General features: G+C 45.6%; 1 protein-coding gene across 1 annotated transcript; it reads left to right on the top strand.

The window, feature by feature from the left end:
* The first annotated feature begins 837 nt into the window (after positions 1–837).
* Positions 838–21,398, top strand: ppp1r21 (protein phosphatase 1, regulatory subunit 21). Its single transcript, XM_056291743.1, has 22 exons — positions 838–1,527; positions 2,775–2,843; positions 3,829–3,975; positions 4,353–4,454; positions 4,625–4,789; positions 4,901–4,959; positions 5,353–5,447; positions 5,706–5,758; positions 5,893–6,042; positions 6,217–6,318; positions 7,108–7,196; positions 7,288–7,424; positions 7,610–7,702; positions 9,408–9,535; positions 10,243–10,395; positions 10,492–10,584; positions 10,745–10,999; positions 16,906–16,941; positions 17,061–17,177; positions 17,918–18,016; positions 18,135–18,263; positions 19,769–21,398. Exons 1-22 carry the CDS (start codon positions 1,474–1,476, stop codon positions 19,796–19,798), a joined length of 2,355 nt encoding a protein of 784 aa, XP_056147718.1. The 5' UTR covers positions 838–1,473; the 3' UTR covers positions 19,799–21,398.
* Positions 21,399–22,132: the final 734 nt, after the last annotated feature.

The following is a 22,132-nucleotide window of genomic DNA, read 5'->3' as shown; positions in this document are numbered from 1 at the left end:
CGGCCCACCCTGGGTCGAGACCTCCATCCCCGCCGGTCTTACCAAAACTCAACGATACAAAGTCATACAGCGTTTCAAGCTGATTCACCACTAAAATGGCGGTTGAGGGGGGGGGGTCGGTTTTTGTTTGAGGGTCCGGTTACGTCACCATGTGAAGTCATAGTATCCAGTCTAATTCACAAAACAAAACCTCGGCACCATGTGGTTCACTTTTTCATTTTACTGGCAACGTTCTTCTCACGCAAGCGGGCGTTTATCCAATTCCCGACCTTACTTGCGCCATTCCCTGCTTGAACCCGAACCTCTCTTAAGTTCTGTTAGAATATCAAAAGAGAACCAGGGCACAAAAAAAGTTAAACCGCTGCGTCTTTAAAGAAGCCCCTGACAATTCTGTGATTTAATGCATCTTTATTCTTATATTTATTTTCAGTTTTAATGCAATTGTTTTTTTTCTTTTTATTTAATTTAACTATTTTTTCATGCAATGTATGTATTTTTTCATTATGTGGTTTATATTTTAAATGGGGGGGTCTGTTTTGTTCATTGTGAGTTTCTGCTTTGTGTTCGAAGTGGTGTGTACACCGCTGTTATGTGGATTCCCGTGTGTGTATTTTTTTTGGCAATTAAAAGAAACAATATTCCGTCTCAGTTTACAGCAGAATTCAAATACACGGATCACAGAAAGTCCAATGGGTAAAACGAAAGCAAGTCCGCTGTTCGTGCGTTCAACTCTATCTCCGTCCGCTAGAGGGCGGTATGCTTTGACAGTTTACCCGCCGCTGATTTTTTTTTCTTCTTCAACTTTGACCTCTTAAATTCGCTTCCGGTCGCCGTCGCTCGCTCGCCGATACGGACCTTCAACGAAACTAAAGTGTTGTTTTCTCGTCGGCCGAAGACGTGTCAAGTTCCGCCTCACGACCTGCACCGCCGGCGGACTCTGTTGCAGGCCGCTGGCCCGGGCGCGTCGCATGGGACGCCCGTGTCGCGGGGCCGCCGACTCGGTTAGCTTAGCATGCTACAGACGACGTCCGGCTCCCCCCCGGATCGAATCAGACGATCGGCGGCCAGTCCCGCTCCGGCAGCCCGTCCCTTCCGCCACCATGTGTCCGGGGTCAGTGGCGCCGAGTGGCGGAGCGTGACAGCCCCCCGTGTAGCAGGGCCCCCCCCCGGCGGCTAACGCTAACTAGCCAGGTGATCGGAGGAGGCAAACTTTGCTAGCCGTAGTGTAGTGCGAGCGGGGCGGACGGCGCACCGGAACCGTCGACTAGCTTAGTCCGCTTTCTTGGCCACACCGAACAGCCCGGCCTGTCTCGGGTCGTCGCTATAAATACACAACTCTGAAGTGACGTTTTTGGTTTTTTTTTAAGGGATTTTCGAACAGCTGACAGCGCGCGGGAGAGCTGTCAATCCGTCCGTCATCTTGGCTGACGTCTACGGTCAGCCGGTGTTGACGTCGTTTCCGTCTCTGCGACAATGGCTGCAGAGCTGCAGGCGAAGTACAGCAAGCTGGCGCAGGAGTACTCCAAGGTAAAGGCGAGAAACGGACGCTCCGGCTGGGTCGCCGGGGTCTCATCCGACGCCGGCCCGCCTCCCTGCTGGCCGGCTGTCACAGAACTGACGCCCCGCTGGGTTCTCACGCGAGCTGCCCGGTGTCTCTGCTTACTTTTCTTTCGCTTCACGACTGAAACCTCTCAGTGCAACAGTGTGCGCCTTGCAGACAAGTAGAAGTCCTGCGAGCCCCTTCTTGCTTTGCGACGTTGTCATCTTTACCTGGTGCAACTTGCAAATGACGAGCACCGCACACGTGCGCTCTAACCAACGAGGGGGCACCTGTTCCCCTCGTTTTAAAGACCCTCGGTGTCCTCTTCATGACTGCTTGCACTACCTTGAGTCACAGTGCTGATGGGTCGTTTTCCGTATTCTGCAGTGGACCGTGGCTGTGCTAATATAATCCTCGACTTGACTTAGGGCTGACTTTGTGTTTACATGCTTGCTAATTAGTCACCCTATGTTGAATTTGGCCAATTTTTTCGCAGTTGTCCTTTGTTCAAATTTCAGAAATGATCAGAAGAGGGGAGTTTGTTAATGGCTGACCGTCTGTGCTTGTGGTAATAAGCAAACCTAACATGGCAGAGTGAGCCGTTGTCCACTGTTTCTCCAGCCTTTTGTCTCTCTTGTCAGCTGACAGTGCAGGGAGTGTGTGCACCGCTTCCTGCTCCATTATCATCTGTCAGCCAAGCACAAGTCCATATCCTGCACAGGAAGTGCTGACTTTGTAATTGTCACGCTTGCAGGAACAGTTGTACGACTTCGGGTGCAGTAGCTACAAAACGTCCACTTTGGTTGTAATGAATAGACTGGAATGCGATATTGACCCTTGAAAATACATAGACTAAAAGATGCTCATGCAATGGATGGTCTCAAATGTGAATTCTGCTACATATGCCACCACTTCAGCTGTTTGGCTATATAACAGCCAAAAAACGTCCACTCACAACTTGTTGGCCTAAAAAACAACACAATGTTGTTTTCATATTCAGAACAGCCCTTCATGATGAGGTGTGACAGCGGATTTGAGAGAATGAAACAATGCATAGCTCGTCTGATGCATAACCTGTAATTTACACAAAATGATCTTACACTCTGAGCAGCAAATCAGTAAATACTTGCACTGACATTTGACTGTGAGTTTGCATCTTGGTTGTCCTTTCAGAAGCTTTTTTTTTTTTTTTTTAATATATGTGCCATCTTACGCCTCCACCCTGTTTTTACAGCTCCGGGCCCAGAACCAGGTGCTGAAGAAAGGTGTAGTGGATGAACAGGCCATGTCTGCCTCACTAAAGGTAACACAGTTTATTACAATTCGTTTTTATTTTATTTTATTTTTAATATGGCAAAGACCACTTACGGTTTTAACAATATGAACTTCTGCTTTGGCCGTGATGTATAATTTTGCTCACTGAACATATATATCACATCTGTAATAGGTGTTGGGGGATTTCGAGGGAGTTCCTGACCATGTGTAAAACCAATTTCAATGCAAGTATTGTCAGGGCAGTAAGTCCTCTTAAGAGAAGGCAGTCTGTTAAGAGAAGTTCGGTTAAGGGAGTGGCAGTGGTTCGAGAGATAAAGCAGGTCTTCTGGTAACTGAAGGGTTGCCGGTTTGATCCTCGGCTCCTCCTGGCAAAAAATATCAAGGTGTCCCTGAGCAAGACACCTCACCCCCAACTGCTCCCAATGAGCTGGTTGTTACCTTACATGGTTGACACCACCATTGGTGTATGAGTGTGTGTGTGTGTGTGTGTGTGTGTGTGTGTGTGTGTGTGTGTGTGTGTGTGTGTGTGTGTGTGTGTGTGTGTGTGTGTGTGTGTGTGTGCACGTGGGTGAATGTGAGGCATTGATGAATTGTAAAGCGCATCAAGTGGCTGTTGCAGATAGAAAAGTGCCACATAAAATGCAGTCTATTTAGAAAGACTGACGCTTACTATAGCTTCATATTTACCAGCAACAGAAATGAAATGGTTGGTTTATATCCAGGCTATCAATGATAGTGGAAAATTATGTGTTGTGCTACAAAATGTCATTGCAAGCCTTTTGTATGCATTTTGTTTTAAATCAAAATAACACTGTCACTTCTTCAAACACTCTCATTGTGTGCTGTAGCAGACCAGTGAGCAGGGACTTCATCACATGTTTCATCTGCTGTAATTGATTGACTCAACCTTACTTACTCCACAACAATAAAACATGTCTGCCCTGCTGTAAACCATGACAGTAGTCTGGGCCCCAACTTGTGTTCTCCATCTGTTCCTTTCTCTCCTTCCTCAGGAGCAACTGAAGCAGAAGGATCAGAGCCTGAGGAAGGCTGAGCAGGAGATGGACAGCCTCAGCTTCAGAAATCAACAGTTGGCCAAGAGAGTGGAGCTCCTGCAAGAAGAACTGGCTACGAGTGAAGCAAAGGGCAAAAAGGGCAAGGTAATCACAAGTGAGATGTGGGACCAGTTTGCTTGCAAAGAATAAAAACATTTCACCTCAGACTGCATAATTAAGGCTAGTCTGGGTTACTTAGCTAGATGCCATGACCATTAAAAACTATGAGTTTAATTCTTTTTGATTTGAAGAACGATTTTTACACTGCTCGTTTGGGATAGTATTGACATCTTGACCTCAGTAAACTTCAATAAATGTTAAAAATGGAAGGAAATACTTAAATACTACTGTTTGACCAGGGTTGAAATAAGATTTCATTTGTAGAAAGTCAAAGCCGCACTATATAATAATTCAGAATTATTTGTGAATAATTATCCAAAAGCCTGGGATTGCCTGTTGGTCTTCACATCTCTCTCCTTCAGAATAAAGGTGACTCCCCCTCACAACAAGGCCTGCAGGCCCAGAGTGTTTTTGATGAGGACCTGCAGAAAAAGATCCAGGAGAACGAGCGGCTTCACATCCAGGTGAACTCCCGCCACACACACACACACACACACACACACACACACACACACACACACACACACACACACACACACGTCTTTGGTTGCTTGTATATTTATAATTAATGTAATAATGCAGCTAAAATTATGGATTTGATGGTTGTATTTTTGCTTTGATATGGACTGTTTAGTTCTACGAGGCAGACGAGCAGCACCGGCGGCAGGAGGCTGAGCTAAGAGCCCGGTTAGAGGAGCTGGAGAGAGGCGCAGAGAAGCACCAGTCAGTTGTGGATAGGCTCACCACCAAATACATGGAAACCATCGAGAAGCTGCAGAGTGACAAGGCCCGTTTAGAGGTGAGGGAGGACAGGCGGATGGGGCAGTGCTAATACAATGGACAAAAATGTTTCGGTTTAAACTGAGAAATGTTTTCATTTCTTGTCTGCATGTCTGCTCTTCTTTGGCAGGTAAAAGCCCAGACTCTGGAGAGAGAAACAAAAGACTGCAGAATGCGAACAGAGGAGTGGTAAATCTTTCTTTCTAATTAATAATGTGAGAGAAGTTGAATCCATGAGTACAGTAGCAGAAAGTAAGAGGCAGATTTGGGCCTTAGAGAAAATATAAAATTATAAATAAGTCAAAAGTAGAGTGGGGGCTCAGTTTTTTACAGTATTTGGGTTTTACTTTTTACAGTGTAACCTCTTTTCACTGGTAACATACCCTTCACCTCACCTCACCCCTCTGGCTTTGGGCTATTGTGTTTGAATAGGACTCGGATGGTAGTCGTACTGTTTTGAAGTGCTTATTAGCCCTGTTAATGTCATGGTGGGCTGAAGATGAATTGAATGGAAGGCATGAGGTTGGTTGTTGTGCGTTTTATTTCCAGTCATTCACACGGTTACTGTCTCTCCACCTCCAGTCAGCAACAGTTGAGGCGGTGCCAGTCCGAGTTGAACAGACACGTGAAACAAAGCAGTAGTGTCATCCAAGAGAAAGTGCCCTTCAATGACACTAGTGAGTATAAGCCTCATTTTCACTCAACTGAAAACAAGGTTAGGACTTGGTGGCAAGCAGCCACCTATAATAGCATACCCACCTCTGGGACTGGGTCCACCACAGATAAAGTTCACTGTACTTGATGGTTAATTAGACTGGTGATTGAACTAGTCCAGTGTGCAAGGTAGGGAGAAGCTATACCAGCAAGTCATTTTTGTCAAGTTAACAAGTCTGTTACCCCAACTAACTGGCGTGCTCTTCTCTCCGGCTCTCCAGAATTTAATGACTACAATAGCCTAAATGTTCCACCTCACAATCGCAGGCACCAGGTTAGTGAGAAAATGTTCTTGTTGCTGCAGTGTTCATCTTTGACTTCATCTATACTTCATATGATAAAGAGGCGATTAGGGAAAGTTTGCACTGACAGTTGTGTGTTGGTTTTATGCTCTTCCTGTCAATCTAGCTGAAGGCCCGGGATGTAGCTGGTCAGGCATTGGGGTTTTTGCAGGATTTGGTGGCGGCTCTGTTGAATTTTCATTCCTACACAGAACAGAGAGTGCACATCTATCCTTTAGACTCCTCCATCGAGCCCATCTCCCCTCTTAACCAGAAGGTGAGGCAGCCATACCCGCTCACTAAAATCTACCATGACATTTAGTCTGAGACTTGATATCTACAGCAACTTAAACTTTACATTAACTGTAAGTCTATGTTTAAAGAGCGAGCTCGTACTTTGAAACAACATGAGTGACAATCTTTCCATACCCCTTTTCTGCCAATTACCCAGTTTTCCCAGTATCTACATGAAAATGCAGCTTTTGTGCGCCCTCTGGAGGATGGCATGCTGCAAGTACATGAGAGCATTACAGAGGAATCGGTCACAGTTCTGGTGAGCAGTTTTGGGACGGAGGCAAAGTAGGGCTGTGCGATATGACAATACATGTTGTGTGATGATAGAAAAATATCTATCATTTCAGTTTATGCTCTAGTGATTATTTTGTTGTGTCGTAAATCACACTTTATGGCGATATTTTTCGTCATTTGGAGTCTGTCCATCTTTTGCGTGGTTTACATTGATAAATTACTCTTATTGGCTTTTTACTCCTGAAGCTTTTATTGCACTTACAGTAACATAACTAGTGTAGTTGTCGTCAGCTCTCTCCTGCTGTCTGTCTCTCTGCTCCGCTGAGCTCCATGTGTGGAAGGGCTGAGCGCCGCCCGCGGTGAAGCGGCGCAGAGGAGATGCGAAACTAACGCAACCACAAATGACAGCAAAATGCAGTAGAGACTATGTTTATTAATGTTGTTTACCTAATTTATGTGCACTCCTTTCATTTCAGCTCAGTGGGAGAGTTTCTACTGCGTTTTGCTGTCATTTATGGTCGCGCTACTCTCCTCTGCTCTCTGTGGTTCAGCGAGGGCGGGGCTGCCCCCCCACACACACACACAGCGTGTGCACACACGGGGGGAGGGGGGGGCACGAACCAGAAACTGTTTATTCATTGAATTTACAGAAAATGTGCTATATTGTGATATGTATTGTCATTGGGATATGAAATTGCCTGTATCGGAATATGACATTTTGGTCATATTGCACAGCCGTAAGGAAAAGTGGTTGGCCAATATGTGCTGGATGATCAGCCGTAAACTGTATTCTATTTGTTCTATTGAAATGAAGGAGACCGTTGGCCAGCTGAAGAAGTTTGCCGATCACTTCTCCACGTACACCCATTTTCTGCAGAAGATTTTACCGTACCAGCTAAAAAGGTCAGCAAGTCTGTCTGCATGTGTGTGCATGACATAGACAGAAAGAGAGCAAGAAATCTTTTTATTTATTGCTACCCAATCCTCTTTTTAGCCTGGAGGAAGAGTGCGAGGCGCCCCTTTGCACTGCTGCCCTTACTGCTAAGAACCAAGAGTTGCAGAGCGACATGAAAAAAGTAACGTCTGTGTTTGAGAAACTGCAGAACTACATAAACCTGTTGGCCTTACCCAGTAAGTCACATGGGACGTTTGAGCTCCACCTGCTGAACATCACTATCTGTTATGCCCGTCTCTGACATTTCATCGATATTATTCTTTTACAAGTCATCTACAATTTTTTTGCTCCCTCCACTGCTTTTAAGTACTTAATATTAACTGATACTTTTTTTTTTTACACTGTCTAAAATGTCTCTCAGGTGTCCGACAGGATGTGATGCCGCACAGCAGCTCCTCCGCTGTTTTCACTCAGCTAGCTGCCTGCCTGCACAGCCTTCACGATGCTATCAAAGGTGAGAGGATTTGTGCAGATGTGTTTCAACAAAGGTTATTTGGGGGCATCCGGGTAGTGCAGCAGTCTATTCCGTTGCCTACCAACACGGGGATCGCCGGTTCAGATCCCCATGTTACCTCCGGCTTGGTCGGGCGTCCCTACAGACACAATTGGCCGTGTCTGCGGGTGGGAAGCCAGGTGTAGGTATGTCTCCTGGTCATTGCACTAGTGCCTCCTCTGGTAGGTCGGGGTGCCTGTTAGGGGGGGGGGGGGACTGGAGGTAATAGCGTGATCCTCCCACGCGCTACATCCCCCTGGCGAAACTCCTCACTGTCAGGTGAAAAGAAGCGGCTGGCGACTCCACATGTATCGCAGGAGGCATGTGGTAGTCTGCAGCGACTGGGACAGCTCAGAAGTGTGGGGTAAATGGCCGCATACAGTTGGAGAGAAAAGGGGGGAAAATCCGACGACAAAAAGAAAAAAGTTATTTGCAGACAGTGTGACACGTCACACTCCTTTAAGGACTTACAACAGCTCATATGCTGCTGTCATTCACACAGATTCTACTCTCTTTGCTGTTATTAGCCACGGTGTCTGCCGGCTAAGTTGTTGAGACACAGAGGGTAGGATTCAGTGTTTCATCAGTCACTGACACACAGTGTGAGGGGAAGAAAACACAAAAACTTGAGTGAAGTAAAATGATTATGCTGTTTTTGGCAAAGTGAAGCCATTCTTACACAGTTGAGAAAGTGGGGATCTTTCAGTTTGCAGACTGTAGTCCATTCATCTGTCTTGCATGACTTGTGTGCAAAATATGGAGACTCTGGCACTTGGATCAAACTTAACCCCTGCAGTGTGCAATGCTAATATGCAACAAAGATCCATTGCACATCATTACTCTCTTTGGTTAAGAGCCATTCAGTAATGGAGGCATCCCAAACATATTATTTATCCAGGGTTTTTCCTGCTTAGAGAATTACGAGGCGGTCGCCTCCGTCAAATTCCGTCCCGCCTCCAGCTCTCAACGGGGGTCTTAATGAAAAACACTTATTTTCTAATAAGCGTTGTACTCGGTGGATGTCATTTTTTAACTGCAGTTGCGGCATTACGCCGTCACCGTTGTGGTGGCGCTGTATCCTAATCAGCACAGTGCGCTTGGAAAGGCGCTGCCCAAACTGCCAGAGGAAAAAAAAGCTGCAATTTTCCAGAAGTTTCCAGTTGTGAAAAGTGTAAATTAAAGCTAAGTCTTTTATGTTATATTTATGTTCAACTACACTGCAAGAGGGGCCATGTGAACTTTAAATGAAAACAATAGCTTATGTTTTATTAGATTTAATTTTAAACAACTTTACTGCCAAGTGTGTAAATTAACACATTAGCATTTATGTTGTATTTCATTTAATGTTGAACAGGGCACCTATATTTTTTTAAATAAAATATGCTTTAACGTGATAATTGGCATTTTCTTCAATCATAACATTATTAGAACTCCTAAAACATGTTGCTTGTAAAAGAAGAAGAGTTTGCTTGAGCCAGTTGAAGGCACGGTACACATGCACGTGTGTGTGCATGTTCAGCATGGTACCACCTCCGCCTTAATTTGAGCCAGGAAAAGCCCTGTTATCTTAAAACATGATACATTTCTTACACAGCTGGTAATTAAAATAGAAACGACAATAAGACCGATTCCTCGCCTGCTTCTCTTCTCAATGCTGTGTATCCAGAGACGTCAAAGCATTACAGCCAGAAGGCCAGCTTAGAGCAGGAACTGCCCACCGTCACACAGAAACTCCAGACCACCACAGAGTGTCTGCTGGGATCCTTGGGTTCTCTCACGAACAACACTGGCAAGGTAAGCCTGACAGGGGGCAGGCAGCAGGAAGGTGCAAATTGCTTAACAATACCATTTTAAGCAGGGTGGAACTTCAATTTGTTTGGAAAACTGCTCAGATGTAAGTGGTAATGAGTTTTCATTGTAACTGGCTTACGTTGCCATTAACCTGACCACATGATATGGGACTCAGGTGGGCAGCAGTGCAACATTCATAAACACTGACAATACCCCAACCCTCCACAGCTGCTTCACATGGAGCAGGGGGTAAATGACTTCTCCTCTTGCCATCTAGAACAGAGTTTATGAGTTGACTGAACCGCTGGCAGAGATTTAAAAAAAAATTTTTTTTTTCATGAAGTCCAGAAGAAGGTAGTGGTTGGCCTAAGCTCCATGGCCTAGCAATATATATTGGCTCATGATGTGTAGAATGAGTGGATTCATAAGCAGTCTTCTCAGCAGCCTAAAGCTGAACAGCCTACATGTTTGACACCTTGGACAGTGCAATCAAGCCCCTCCTGTCCTAGCTGTTCAACCAGCTCTCCTTGGAGAATTTTATAGATTGTTTTTCTTCAACATACAACACACTGGTTAGTACTAGACATGATGAGCACATTTACACAGAGATGCATCTGATGATTGTGGGTACAGTGTCTTTTTTGATTTGAGGTGCTGAGGACTGTTCTCACTGTGTTATTATGCTGAAGATATCAGTTGTGTTTCTGCAGATTGCCACCTTCTTCAGCAACAACCTAGACTTCTTCACGTCGTCCACAGGGTACGGTCCAAGAGGCGGGACAGATGTCCTCAACCCTTTGCAGGCAAAAAGTATGCTTGATAACAAAAAGAGAGCAGCTGCCTATATCCATGCTGTCAGAAAGGTCAGTTTTGTCCTAGGCTGAAAGCATGCTGACACTAAATTAATCCTCTCTGTTACCAGTGTTGATTTTTCTCTTCTTATGTCATTTTGTACTTAGCCTAGGCCACAGTCGGTTCCGTACAGAGAAGCCCTTTCAAATCGTCGTATATTGACCAGCTCCACAGAAAGTAGAGAAGGTCTCACTCAGCAGGTGTGCCACTACTCGTCTTCATCTCACTCACACTATTACAAAATGGCCTTGGCACATAATCTCCTAACTTTTTTCCCTATCATCTTTGTTATCATTTGTTTAGTCCTCTTCTCACAAGTTCGTTGTTCATGCCTTTCCTGCCCTCCTTGGCCTCCTGCAGGTGCAGCAGAGCCAGGAAAAGATTGCCCGTTTGGAGCAGGAGAAGGAGCACTGGCTCCTGGAGGCCCAGCTGGGGAAGGTTAGGGTTGAGAAAGAAAACCAGCGCATTGCAGACCTCGAGGCCCAGCTCGCAGCCGCTCTGGGAGGTAGTCTGACCTCACATGTAGCTTTAACCACTGAAGTGATGCACGACCAGGAAGATGGAGAGATGGACCAGACAACCACAGGGAAGGAGGCTGTGCTGTGCACTACCTTGGTATGATTGCTTCACTGGCTCTTTAACCTTTTACTATGCTACATTTCCTGCCCACGGCATGGTTGTGGATGTTTTTGCTCTAAAGGATGTTCTGGGGGTAGGCTCCAGCATCCCCACGACCCAGAGAGCAGGATAAGTGGTTTGGATAATGGATGGATGGGTGTTCTGGGGTTGTTGGGTTTTTGTTTTTTTTATGTGTTTTTTTTTTTGTGTGTAGTTTTTGATTTTTGCAGTTGTGCATATTGTTTATGATATAATTTTACTCACCAGGTTAATTGTAGAGGGTTTTGGACACAGTAGCATCGCTAGTCACTAGTAGTAATTGTCCACTGATTGTCATGGGAGACATGAATACTCTTACTGAGAAAACCCAAACGACTGACTTCCTGTCTCTTCTGTCCTCCTTTGACCTCAGACAGGCCCCCATCCCTCCCACACACAAAGCGGGCAATATTCTTGATCTGATTTTGACTTGGAACTGCTCCACAGCAAATCTGACTGTCACCCTCCTATATCTGTCAGACCACTTCTTTATTCAATTTACGGCCTCCTTACTGGAACATCCTCACATTCCTCCACAAAGGGTCTCCTTCCGCTGAAACTTCTGGTCCCTTACACCGACCCAGCTCTCCACTGAGGTCTTGGTTTCCATACCTACTCATAATGAATTCTCTTCACTTCCTGTTCCAAGAGGCTACAGACACTCTGTTCCTCACTAGCCTCCTCTCTCAACAGTCTCTGCCCTCTAGCATCCAAACCTACTCGTAATGCCCCCCCTAGTCCATGGCTCACTGAGGTCATCAGAGAGCAAAGGGCAGGGCTCAGAGTGGCAGAGAGAAAATGACGTAAAACCATAGAGTCCACTGACCTCAGTGACTATCAGCGTCTCCTAGCATCCTTCTCCTCCAGCTTAAAACCAGCTAAGACCACTTACTATCAGAACAAGATCTGTGGCGCCACTAATGCTCTAAAAATGTTTTTTGCTTCTAACTCACTCCTCAAGCCGCCTCCTCCGACCTCCACTTGGCTCACTCCTGACATGTTCACCTCGTACTTTACTGATAAGATTTCTGCCATCAGTAACCAGCTCTCTGAGCCTGACCAACTCTGTCTGCCACTGCCAGCTAACAGTACCCCACTCACCTCATTCTCCCCCCTGACCGAGGAGGAAGTCTCCAAGCTTCTGCTTAACTCTCGTCCCACTACCTGTCAGCTGGACCCAATATCATCCAACCTCCTGCAGACCATTTCCCCCACACTTAACCCCGCAGTCACACATATCAAATCCTGGCTTACAACAGGTGTGTTCCCCACCGCATTTAAGCAAGCTCAGGTCACCCCGCTGCTCAAAAAACCTACACCCAACCCAGCCCAGGTTGAAAACTACAGACTAGTTTCACTCCTACCCTTTCTTTCAAAAATACTTGAGCACACAGTCTTTAACCAAGTCTCTGAATTCCTTTCTGAGAACAATATGCATGCTCTGAATCAATCTGGCTTTAAGCGGGGGTCACTCTACCGAGACTGCAGTCCTGTCGGTAGTAGAATCACTGCCTTTGGGTAGAGCTGCTGGTCAGTCCTCAGCTTAATTGCTGCTAGATCTGTCAGCTGCCTTGACACAGTTAATCACCAAATCCTCCTATCCACACTCACTGAGCTTGGCATCTCAGCATCTGCCCTCCGCTGGTTCATTTCCTACCTCTCAGGGAGATCTTTTAGAGTATCTTGGAGGGGAAAAATGTCTGAACCGCACGGCTTATCCACAGGGGTACCTCAAGAGTCAGTGCTCAGTTCCCTTCTCTTCTCAATATACACCACCTCACTTGGTTCAATCATCCGCTCCCATGGTTTCTTATACCATTGCTATGCTGACGATACCCAGCTCTTCCTGTCATTCCTGCCAGATGACCTCACAGTCTCAGCATGGATATCGTCATGCCTTACTGATATCTCTGCATGGATGAAAGAACGCCACCTTCAGCTTAACCTATCTAAAATTGAGCTCCTTGTCGTCCCAGCCAGTCCATCCTTACAACAACGGATCAATATCCAGTTCAGATCAACTCAACTCATGCCCACAAAGTCTGCCTGAAACCTGGGTGTCATGATTGATGACCAACTAACCTTTAAGGTTCTCGTGGCTGCGATTGTTTGGTCATGCTGATTTGCCTTGTATAACATCAGAAAAATTAGACCCTACCTATCTGAGCATGCAGCACAACTCCGGGTACAGGCTTTTGTTATGTCATGCAACTCCTTACTGGCATGTCTCCCTGCATGCACTTTCAAACCTCTGCAGATGTTCCAGAATGCGGCGGTGCGTCTGGTCTTCAACCAACCCAAAACAGCACATGTCATTCTGCTGTTCATATCCCTCCACTGGCTGCCAGTTGCTGCCTGCATCAAATTCAAAACCTTAATGTTTGCTTACAAAACAGCAACTAAAACGGCTCCCGCCTACCTGAACTTCCTCATTCAGGTCCACACTCAGTCCCGCTCACTACGCTCTGCCAATGAAAGGTGCCTGGCACTTCCGCCACAACGGGGGCTTAAGTCACTAGCCAGACTCTTATCTTCTGTAGTTCCCTGTTGGTGGAACGAGTTACCAAGCTCCATTCGATCCACTGAGTCCCTCTCCATCTTTAAGAGGAAGCTAAAGACCCAGCTCTTTCTTGAACACCTCCACAACTGCTGGTAAAAAAATAAAAATAAATAAAATAAAACAAAAGAAATTCACTTCTATGCACCCTATGCATTGCCTTTGTGCACTGCCCATTGACACCTACACTCACCGGCCACTTTATTAGGCACACCTGTCCAACTGCTCGTTAACACAAATTTCTAATCAGCCAATCACGTGGCAGCAACTCAATGCATTTAGGCATGTAGACATGGTCAAGACGATCTGCTGCAGTTCAAACCGAGCATCAGAATGGGGAAGAAAGGTGATTTAAGTGACTTTGAACGTGGCATGGTTGTTGGTGCCAGACGGGCTGGTCTGAGTATTTCAGAAACTGCTGATCTGCTGGGATTTTCACGCACAACCATCTCTAGGGTTTACAGAGAATGGTCCGAAAAAGAGAAAATATCCAGTGAGCGGCAGTTCTGTGGGCGAAAATGCCTTGTTGATGCCAGAGGTCAGAGGAGAATGGCCAGACTGGTTCGAGCTGATAGAAAGGCAACAGTAACTCAAATAACCACTCATTACAACCGAGGTATGCAGAAGAGCATCTCTGAACGCACAACATGTCAAACCTTGAGGCAGATGGGCTACAGCAGCAGAAGACCACACCGGGTGCCCCTCCTGTCAGCTAAGAACAGGAAACTGAGGCTACAATTCACACAGGCTCACCAAAATTTGACAATAGAAGATTGGAAAAACGTTGCCTGGTCTGATGAGTCTCGATTTCTGCTGCGACATTCGGATGGTAGGGTCAGAATTTGGCGTCAATCCTGCCTTGTATCAACGGTTCAGGCTGCTGGTGGTGGTGTAATGGTGTGGGGGATATTTTCTTGGCACACTTTGGGCCCCTTAGTACCAATTGAGCATCGTGTCAACGCCACAGCCTACCTGAGTATTGTTGCTGACCATGTCCATCCCTTAATGACCACAGTGTTCCCATCTTCTGACGGCTACTTCCAGCAGGATAACGCGCCATGTCATAAAGCTCGAATCATCTCAGACTGGTTTCTTGAACATGACAATGAGTTCACTGTACTCAAATGGCCTCCACAGTCACCAGATCTCAATCCAATAGAGCACCTTTGGGATGTGGTGGACCGGGAGATTCGCATCATGGATGTGCAGCTGACAAATCTGCAGCAACTGCGTGATGCTATCATGTCAATATGGACCAAACTCTCTGAGGAATGTTTCCAGTACCTTGTTGAATCTATGCCACGAAGGATTAAGGCAGTTCTGAAGGCAAAAGGGGGTCCAACCCGGTACTAGCAAGGTGTACCTAATAAAGTGGCCAGTGAGTGTATGTCCCATTGGACTTGAACCTAGTTTTTTTTATTATTTTTTTTTTTACACTTACTTGCATTGTTGCCTCCTGACTAGATCCTTGCGTGTGTTGTATTAACTCTCAGATGTTCGTCGCTTTGGATAAAAGCGTCTTCTAAATGAAATTGTAAATTGTAGTAATGTGCGATTCACAAATTAATTGTTCAGAAAAACCAACTCTTTTGTGTGAGTTGAATCAACTGGCATGTGAACATGTTTAACGTTCAACCAGATTCACAGCAGATCTCGCCACAAACCAAAAGCAGCAGACTCTGGAAGGCAACACGTCCTACCAATCTGAGAGATTTGAGAACGGCAACGAATGAGCATGAGCCTCGAGCATGCCTGCCTTTGTGATAGTCTGTCTGTTCTCCGATAATAATCACTCAATAACTCACACATTTTTAAACTTGTTCAGTGCCAAATGCTCTTTGATTCCACAGGTGTTTTATGAAATCTGTCAGTGAAGTGAATGAATGAACTGAGAGCTCAGAAGTTCAATCGCTGGCTGAATCAGGGCGAGCTACTGGATCAGCCAGTCGATCACTCAGAAAGAAAACCACTAAAAACGTATTCAAGACATATAATTAAGTTGAGTTGTGACATGCGGGGCTTAGTTCATCGTTGTGGTGGAGTGGGATGCGGACTAGCTGCCCTGAAGGAGCCCCATTAACTAACGTTACACAGCATCCACAGAAACGGGGAGAGAATGTGATGTTGAACTATCCGACTCTCCAGACTCTATAGATGTCTTGCTAAATAACTTGGCGCTTTTGTTGTTTTTAATCATGTTTTAAAAAATGAGCCCTCAGCTACCATCTTTGTCTGTGTCTGTGTGCCAGAAGACATGTGGCAGGGACAGTTTGTGGGCCAGGAAATTATCACTGTAAAAAAGTGGATTAAATTAATTCATTCAGACTGGACTCTCTGTAGTTTGAGAGTCTGAAAGAAACGGTGTCTGTTAAAAATACTCGCACATCCTGTCACAAATAGACACAGCTTTACAGCGGTGTCTTTTAGGGTCAAGGAACAGAAGTGTCAGACATGTTTCAACAAGTCCAGTTCAACCCGGTTTTCTTCACCACATTTTTGGAAGTGAAACAACAGCGAAAGTTAAATGTTATTACCTGAAATGCGAGTTTTAATGGACAGTCGCACTGTTGAGCTACACCCTGGTTCAACCAACCCATTTGCACGCACACAGTTTTTTTTTTTTATTGTGTAGTATGTGGCTCACCTTTACATAAACTGTAGGGTGAAATCCAAAATCCTAGTAAACCCGCTGCAGTGGCTGGATATTTATCTAGCTAGTATGAGGATAATTGGGTTAAACTGGACTTGTCGAAACATGTCCGACTTGTAAAGCTGTGTCTGGTGGTGCTGTTTATGTCAAAAATCTCCACAATGAAGTTGGTGTTTAGAATTATATCATCATAACCAATATGCACGACGGCAAACGCTACAAACATAACACCCAGGATGTAAAACCCCCCCCCAGAATTATCCTTTAAGAAAGGGACTGTCATCAGTCTCCCCTGCTGCTCCCACACAGGGCATCGTTTTCCTTAATAAAACCTGAACTTTAAATGTGCTGATGTAGCAGAATGGAAGAATACTGTTTATGTAACACGGTTTCATTACGGAGCTCAGGATGTGTTTGCACTCGAGAGCTGTTTGCCTGAGTAGTCATCAGACCCCCCCCTCCCCCCCGCCATCCATTTCAAACTTAAGTAGCTGTTTGCTTGCTCTTACTGTTATGTCTTGCAGGGCTTGTTGGGGCAATGTTAGAGCCCTGCTGTGCTTAATAGTGCTTCAGGGTTGTTGTGGACTTTACAACCCCTGGTCTGTGTCTAAGTTATTGACTTCTTTTTTTGTTTCTGTTTTGTATTGGTGCCACCAGGTTGGTATGTTGTCCACAACACCTACCAGTGAACATGTAAGTTTCAGCATTTCGCTAAAATAATCAAACGTGCAAAATAAGCATTTAAATCCAAACTGCTGCTGAAGGGCAAAACGCCGACGTCGTGTCGCTGCATGTTGCGTCTGTGTGTGCAGGTGGGAGATGAAGAGTCCAGGGAGCAGCTGATAAAGACTCACTACATGGCCAGAGTGGGAGAGCTCACCACTCAGCTCCAGGTTTCTGACAGCAAGGCCGTGCACTTCCATTCCGAGGTGAGACCCTTACACGACCGGTCCCAGCTGCTACACCTTGTCACGCTGTGAGACCACAACCATGTCAGAGCAGATGTAACCTCTTCATCACTGCGTGTCATCTGGTAAGGTGTATGGAAACTCACACGGGCCCTGTAGTTAGAAGGCTCTGATCCATTCAACTGAGAGCACGTCGCCTGACCTCTTCCTTCATGTCTTCCTTTTCTTAATCATCCCACGGCTATTTTTGTCTGCAGCTTCTATAGATTCAGACATCGGTGGCCATGGAAACGGCACCACATGTAAATACTGTATGGTTCTTTGTCCCTACTTCTTCCTACTTCTTCCTCCTATTGCCTGCGCTGCTCTTCGCTGCAGCTACATGTATGGTGATAGCAGGGAACCTGCTCTTCCAACCAAGTATTTTTAGTCGTATCTATTTGTGAGGCTGGATGAGAATAGCGATCTGAGCCAAAGGCATCCCGTTGAGATGTGAATAATTGGTGAATATCAGTCATCTGCGTCAAGTGTCATACCAAGAGGTGTGCATCTGTTCTTGAGTCAGTTTCTAAGCTGGTAAAACCGTGTCTTATATGCTTGTAGTTGCTTTGAATTTTATCATTGCACCTCTGCAAATGCACTGATATCCCAAAGCAGTGATACTAACATTTTTTGAAAGCGATCTGCATTATCCTGTGCTTTATATCCATAATAATTATTTAGGAAGAGCACTCTTGTTTTTCTGCTATTTTACTTTGTAGTGCCGAGCACTGGCCAAACGTTTGGCCATTGCTGAAAAATCACGGGAGACTCTAAGTGAGGAGGTCAAATTGGCCAACCAGAACATCACACGCTTACAGGTACAGTACTCACTCAGTCACAGCCCTGTGCAACCCGAAGACCAAATGAAGAAACCAGTCCCCTCAAACAACTGTTCAAGTCCCATGGAGAGTCTGACCATAACCATCTCCCTTACAGGATGAGCTGGCCACAACAAAGAGGAGCTATGAAGATCAGCTCAGCATGATGAGTGACCACCTGTGTAGCATGAATGAGACGCTGAGTAAGCAGAGGGAGGAGATCGACACGCTCAGACTGGGCAGCAAGGTACAGCTCCGAGACACATCTCCATCACGAGTACTTCATTGAAATTGCATCTCCAAGATGGGATTTTTCCTTTTAAAGCAAAGTTTTATTATTCTGATATCATTTTCAAGTTTAATTTCTGCATGGAATGTGTTTTACAGCTTTCACAAGACGCTGTAACACAAGTACAGGTGTGGTTAGTTAAGAAAGAATTACGTCACGTAATATCAGTCCTCTGTCTAATTAAAGACACATTTTAGTGAATGCTGCTAGGAGCTTTTGGTAGTTTGAGGGGTCATGTCGGGTTTTGGGTTTGACACAGGTTACCTTTCTTAAAGTTTGCTTCAGTTTGGTGTTGAGGAGGGAGGTCGGAGATGACAGTGGAGTTGCTGCCTGGTCTGATGGGTAAAGCATCCGCCACAGCCACATGAAAAAGTCATTAAGAAAAGGTTCCCAGAGTGAGAAGATGTGTGTGTGTGTGTGTGTGTGTGTACGCACACCAACTGGGCAGAGGTAGAAGAGAATGTTGGTGATCTGAGGGTAATGATTTTCTGTCCTAGCCCTGAAATAATCCTCTCCTGTTATATAGGCTTTAAAGCTCAAAATGTAGGGGAAAAAAACAGTCTGCGCTATCTACACTTGGCTTGCATCGATTGCGGTAGTATGGGAATGGAACAGTTCTTTAAAGGGGCAATCTAGAAGATTCTCACTTAGATAAGTGTTCGTTAAGTGACTGTCTTTCACAGAACGAGGTCACACAATGACGATCCAGACCATCAGCCACTGACGAAGGCAACTGCAATAATGTGGAGAAATATAAACGTATGTTTGGAGAAACTGCCACCAAAAATCTCAAGCGTCGTGGGGGCGTCCAGGTAGCGTAGCGGTCTATTCCGTTGCCTACCAACACGGGGATCGCCAGTTCGAATCCCCGTGTTACCTCTGGCTTGGTCGGGTGTCCCTACAGACACAATTGGCCGTGTCTGCGGGTAGGAAGCCGGATGTGGGTATGTGTCCTGGTCGCTGCACTAGCGCCTCCTCTGGTTGGTTGGGGGCGCCTGTTTGGGGGGGGGGGACTGGGGGAAATAGCGTGATCCTCCCACGTGCTACGTCCCCCTGGTGAAACTCCTCACTGTCAGGTGAAAAGAAGCGGCTGGTGACTCCTCATGTATAGGAGGAGGCATGTGGTAGTCTGCAGCCCGGCAGTCTGCAGCTCGGAAAATAGGGTAATTGGCCAAGTACAACTGGGGAGAAAAAGGGGGGGGGATCACAAGCCTTGTAGAGGTAGTGATGTGTTTTCTGTCACCCAGAAGCAGGCGGTCCACCAGAGGGGACAGGCAGAACAAATGCTCCGAGTTCGGCTGTTGTTTTGAAATGACTCCTGGGAAGTGTATGCAAAAAAAAACAACAGGACTCTTTGAGATTGCCTCTTTAACTACTGTTTGTGTGTTGTTTCTTTTTTTATGTTTTTATTTCAAGGGTTGCAATAGTTGATGAGGAGCCCTGATCACCTCTGCTTTCTTTAGGGAAATGCCAAAAAAAACAAAGGCCGCTAGGGTTCTCGTGTAACCGGCTTCATCTGGCATCTCAAGGACAGCTTGAGTGGAAGACAGACTGTGGAGCCGCCCTGTAACCACCACCATCGCCACCACAGCAGGCTGGGGAATCTGCCAGACACAGATATCTTCTTCACAGGGGTTATAGAGAAAGCTAACATGTCTCTGACAGGGGGAAGCCTCTTTTCTTTTTTCTCCTTGTTACGACACCATTTATGACATTATTTGTAAATTGCTTCCTGAATCGAAGGAAGGAGCTGCTTTTGGCCATACAGGGTGGGAGAAAGATAACATTTTCCTCTCGAGAGACAGGCAGATGAACAGTCAAACCCTCAGTAATACTTACATACTGAGGTCATAATTTGAAGACCGAACCCTGTTGATTAGTGGGTGTAACGCTCTGTTAGATGTATGTGTGACTGACAAAAACAAACGAAAAGAAAAACGGAGTGCATTCGTACAGCTATTCTGTGGAAAGATGCCATCAGAGTAAATGTGGTGTGGCAGAGAGTGTGTTTGTTATTATACAAGAGAATGTGTTTGTGTAATTGTGTGATTTTGCACCAGGCTTTAGAACATTAAAAAAAAAAATTTTTTTTAATGGAGAACATGTGGGCAGTTTCAAGGGCCTATATAGATTCTTACACTTGCTCCAAAAGCTTCTGTAAAGAAGGGCTTTCCAACTGAATCACCGATCAATTGACACTTGAATTCATTCCTCATTTTTTATCATTTCTGTGATCTGAAGGTGCAAGAGGGCTTCCCTTAAGCAGTTTATCACCATTTACAGAGAGCGTATGGTAGGATGGACAAGGTAGAGCTCATAACATGTTACCTATCTGCCTGTGAACATGCACTGTAACGTTAGCGCGTTTATCACCAAAGTATGTTATGGATGTGCATTTAGAATACTTTGTGTATACCACGGTAGTCTCTAAATTCATGTTCGGTCGTGTATGGATTAAAAGGGTTAATGTGAATATACACTTCTTGGAAATCTTGATATACATTATTGTGCTGTCTAATTTTAAAAGGAATATACAAACAAAGACATTTATTCTGAGGTTGCAAGTGTCTGTTCTCCTCAAGATGATACAGCACATGAATCCAAACAACTATGTCTAGGGTGTCAGAGATGTACCCTATCATGTTCCCCGGCGAGCTGCGTATGTGTGTGTGTGTGTGTGTGTGTGTGTGTGTGTGTGTATTGGGTAGTTATGAAAACCACCACATACATATGGCTTCTCAGTGGCACATGGTTAAGTACCACTGTGTTAGAGACCCTGGGATCACTAGGAATTGTCATGGTGGGGTGCAGTATACTGTAATTGTATGTTTAAAGGTGTACAGTATAGACCATGTAATCTGCCTAGAGTGCAGGTCACAGTTTACAATACACCAGAGGCAGTCTAGCTCCAACTGAATCTGTTGTCTGGGACGAGTTGTTGAAACTCCGTGCTTCATCTGCCAGGGAATCTTTTTAATGATCATTCCAAAGGTTTACCAAAACCCCGCTAGAACCTATTAAAAGTCATGTGTCTCATCACAATGTATTCAAAGCACATTAATATGTGAAAGTAATAAAGAGCTTGCTCAGTTTTGAACGTTTGAGTGCATGTTCATTACCTTGCAGTGTCACGGGCCCCTTAATATCGACTGACAATACCTCAAATCAAGGGGCCAGTCTGTGATTTATTTGACCAGATGAGCTCGAGGTATATTTACATACATACCTGAAGAGCTTGCGTTATCGATTTTAAAATAAGCATTTCCTGTCTTTTTCGGTCGATGGTGGTTGAAAACTGTTTTACTCCAGTGTTTACAACCATCGCAGATGTAAACAAACCATTTAGAGCATCAGCAAACATCACAAACTCGGATTTAGTGGTTGTGTAGTACTTGTGTTACGAGACCTGTCAGTCAGTTTGGGGGATGATGGCAGGTTTCGATCCGGTGTGTTGTATTGTTGCAACGGGGTTTACATCAGCATGTAAAGGTTTACATCAGCATCACGGATGTTGTCCGTCAGTGGAGAACTTCCATCAGTCACAATATAGAGATGGAGATGGGCGTCCGGGTGGCGTGGCGGTCTGTTCTGTTGCCTACCAACACGGGGATCGTCGGTTCGAATCCCGGTGTTACCTCCGGCTTGGTCGGGCGTCCCTACAGACACAATTGGCCGTGTCTGCGGGTGGGAAGCCGGATCTGGGTATGTGTCCTGGTCGCTGCACTAGCGCCTCCTGTGGTCGGTAGGGGCACCTGTTCGGGGGGAGAGGGGGAACTGGGGGTAATAGCGTGATCGTCCCACGCGCTACGTCCCCCTGGTGAAACTCC

The sequence above is a fragment of the Lampris incognitus genome, chromosome 13, assembly GCF_029633865.1.
Source record: "Lampris incognitus isolate fLamInc1 chromosome 13, fLamInc1.hap2, whole genome shotgun sequence".
NCBI lineage: Eukaryota > Metazoa > Chordata > Actinopteri > Lampriformes > Lampridae > Lampris > Lampris incognitus.
Note: the sequence above shows the minus strand (reverse complement) of the source record. Positions and strands in the feature narration are given on the sequence as shown.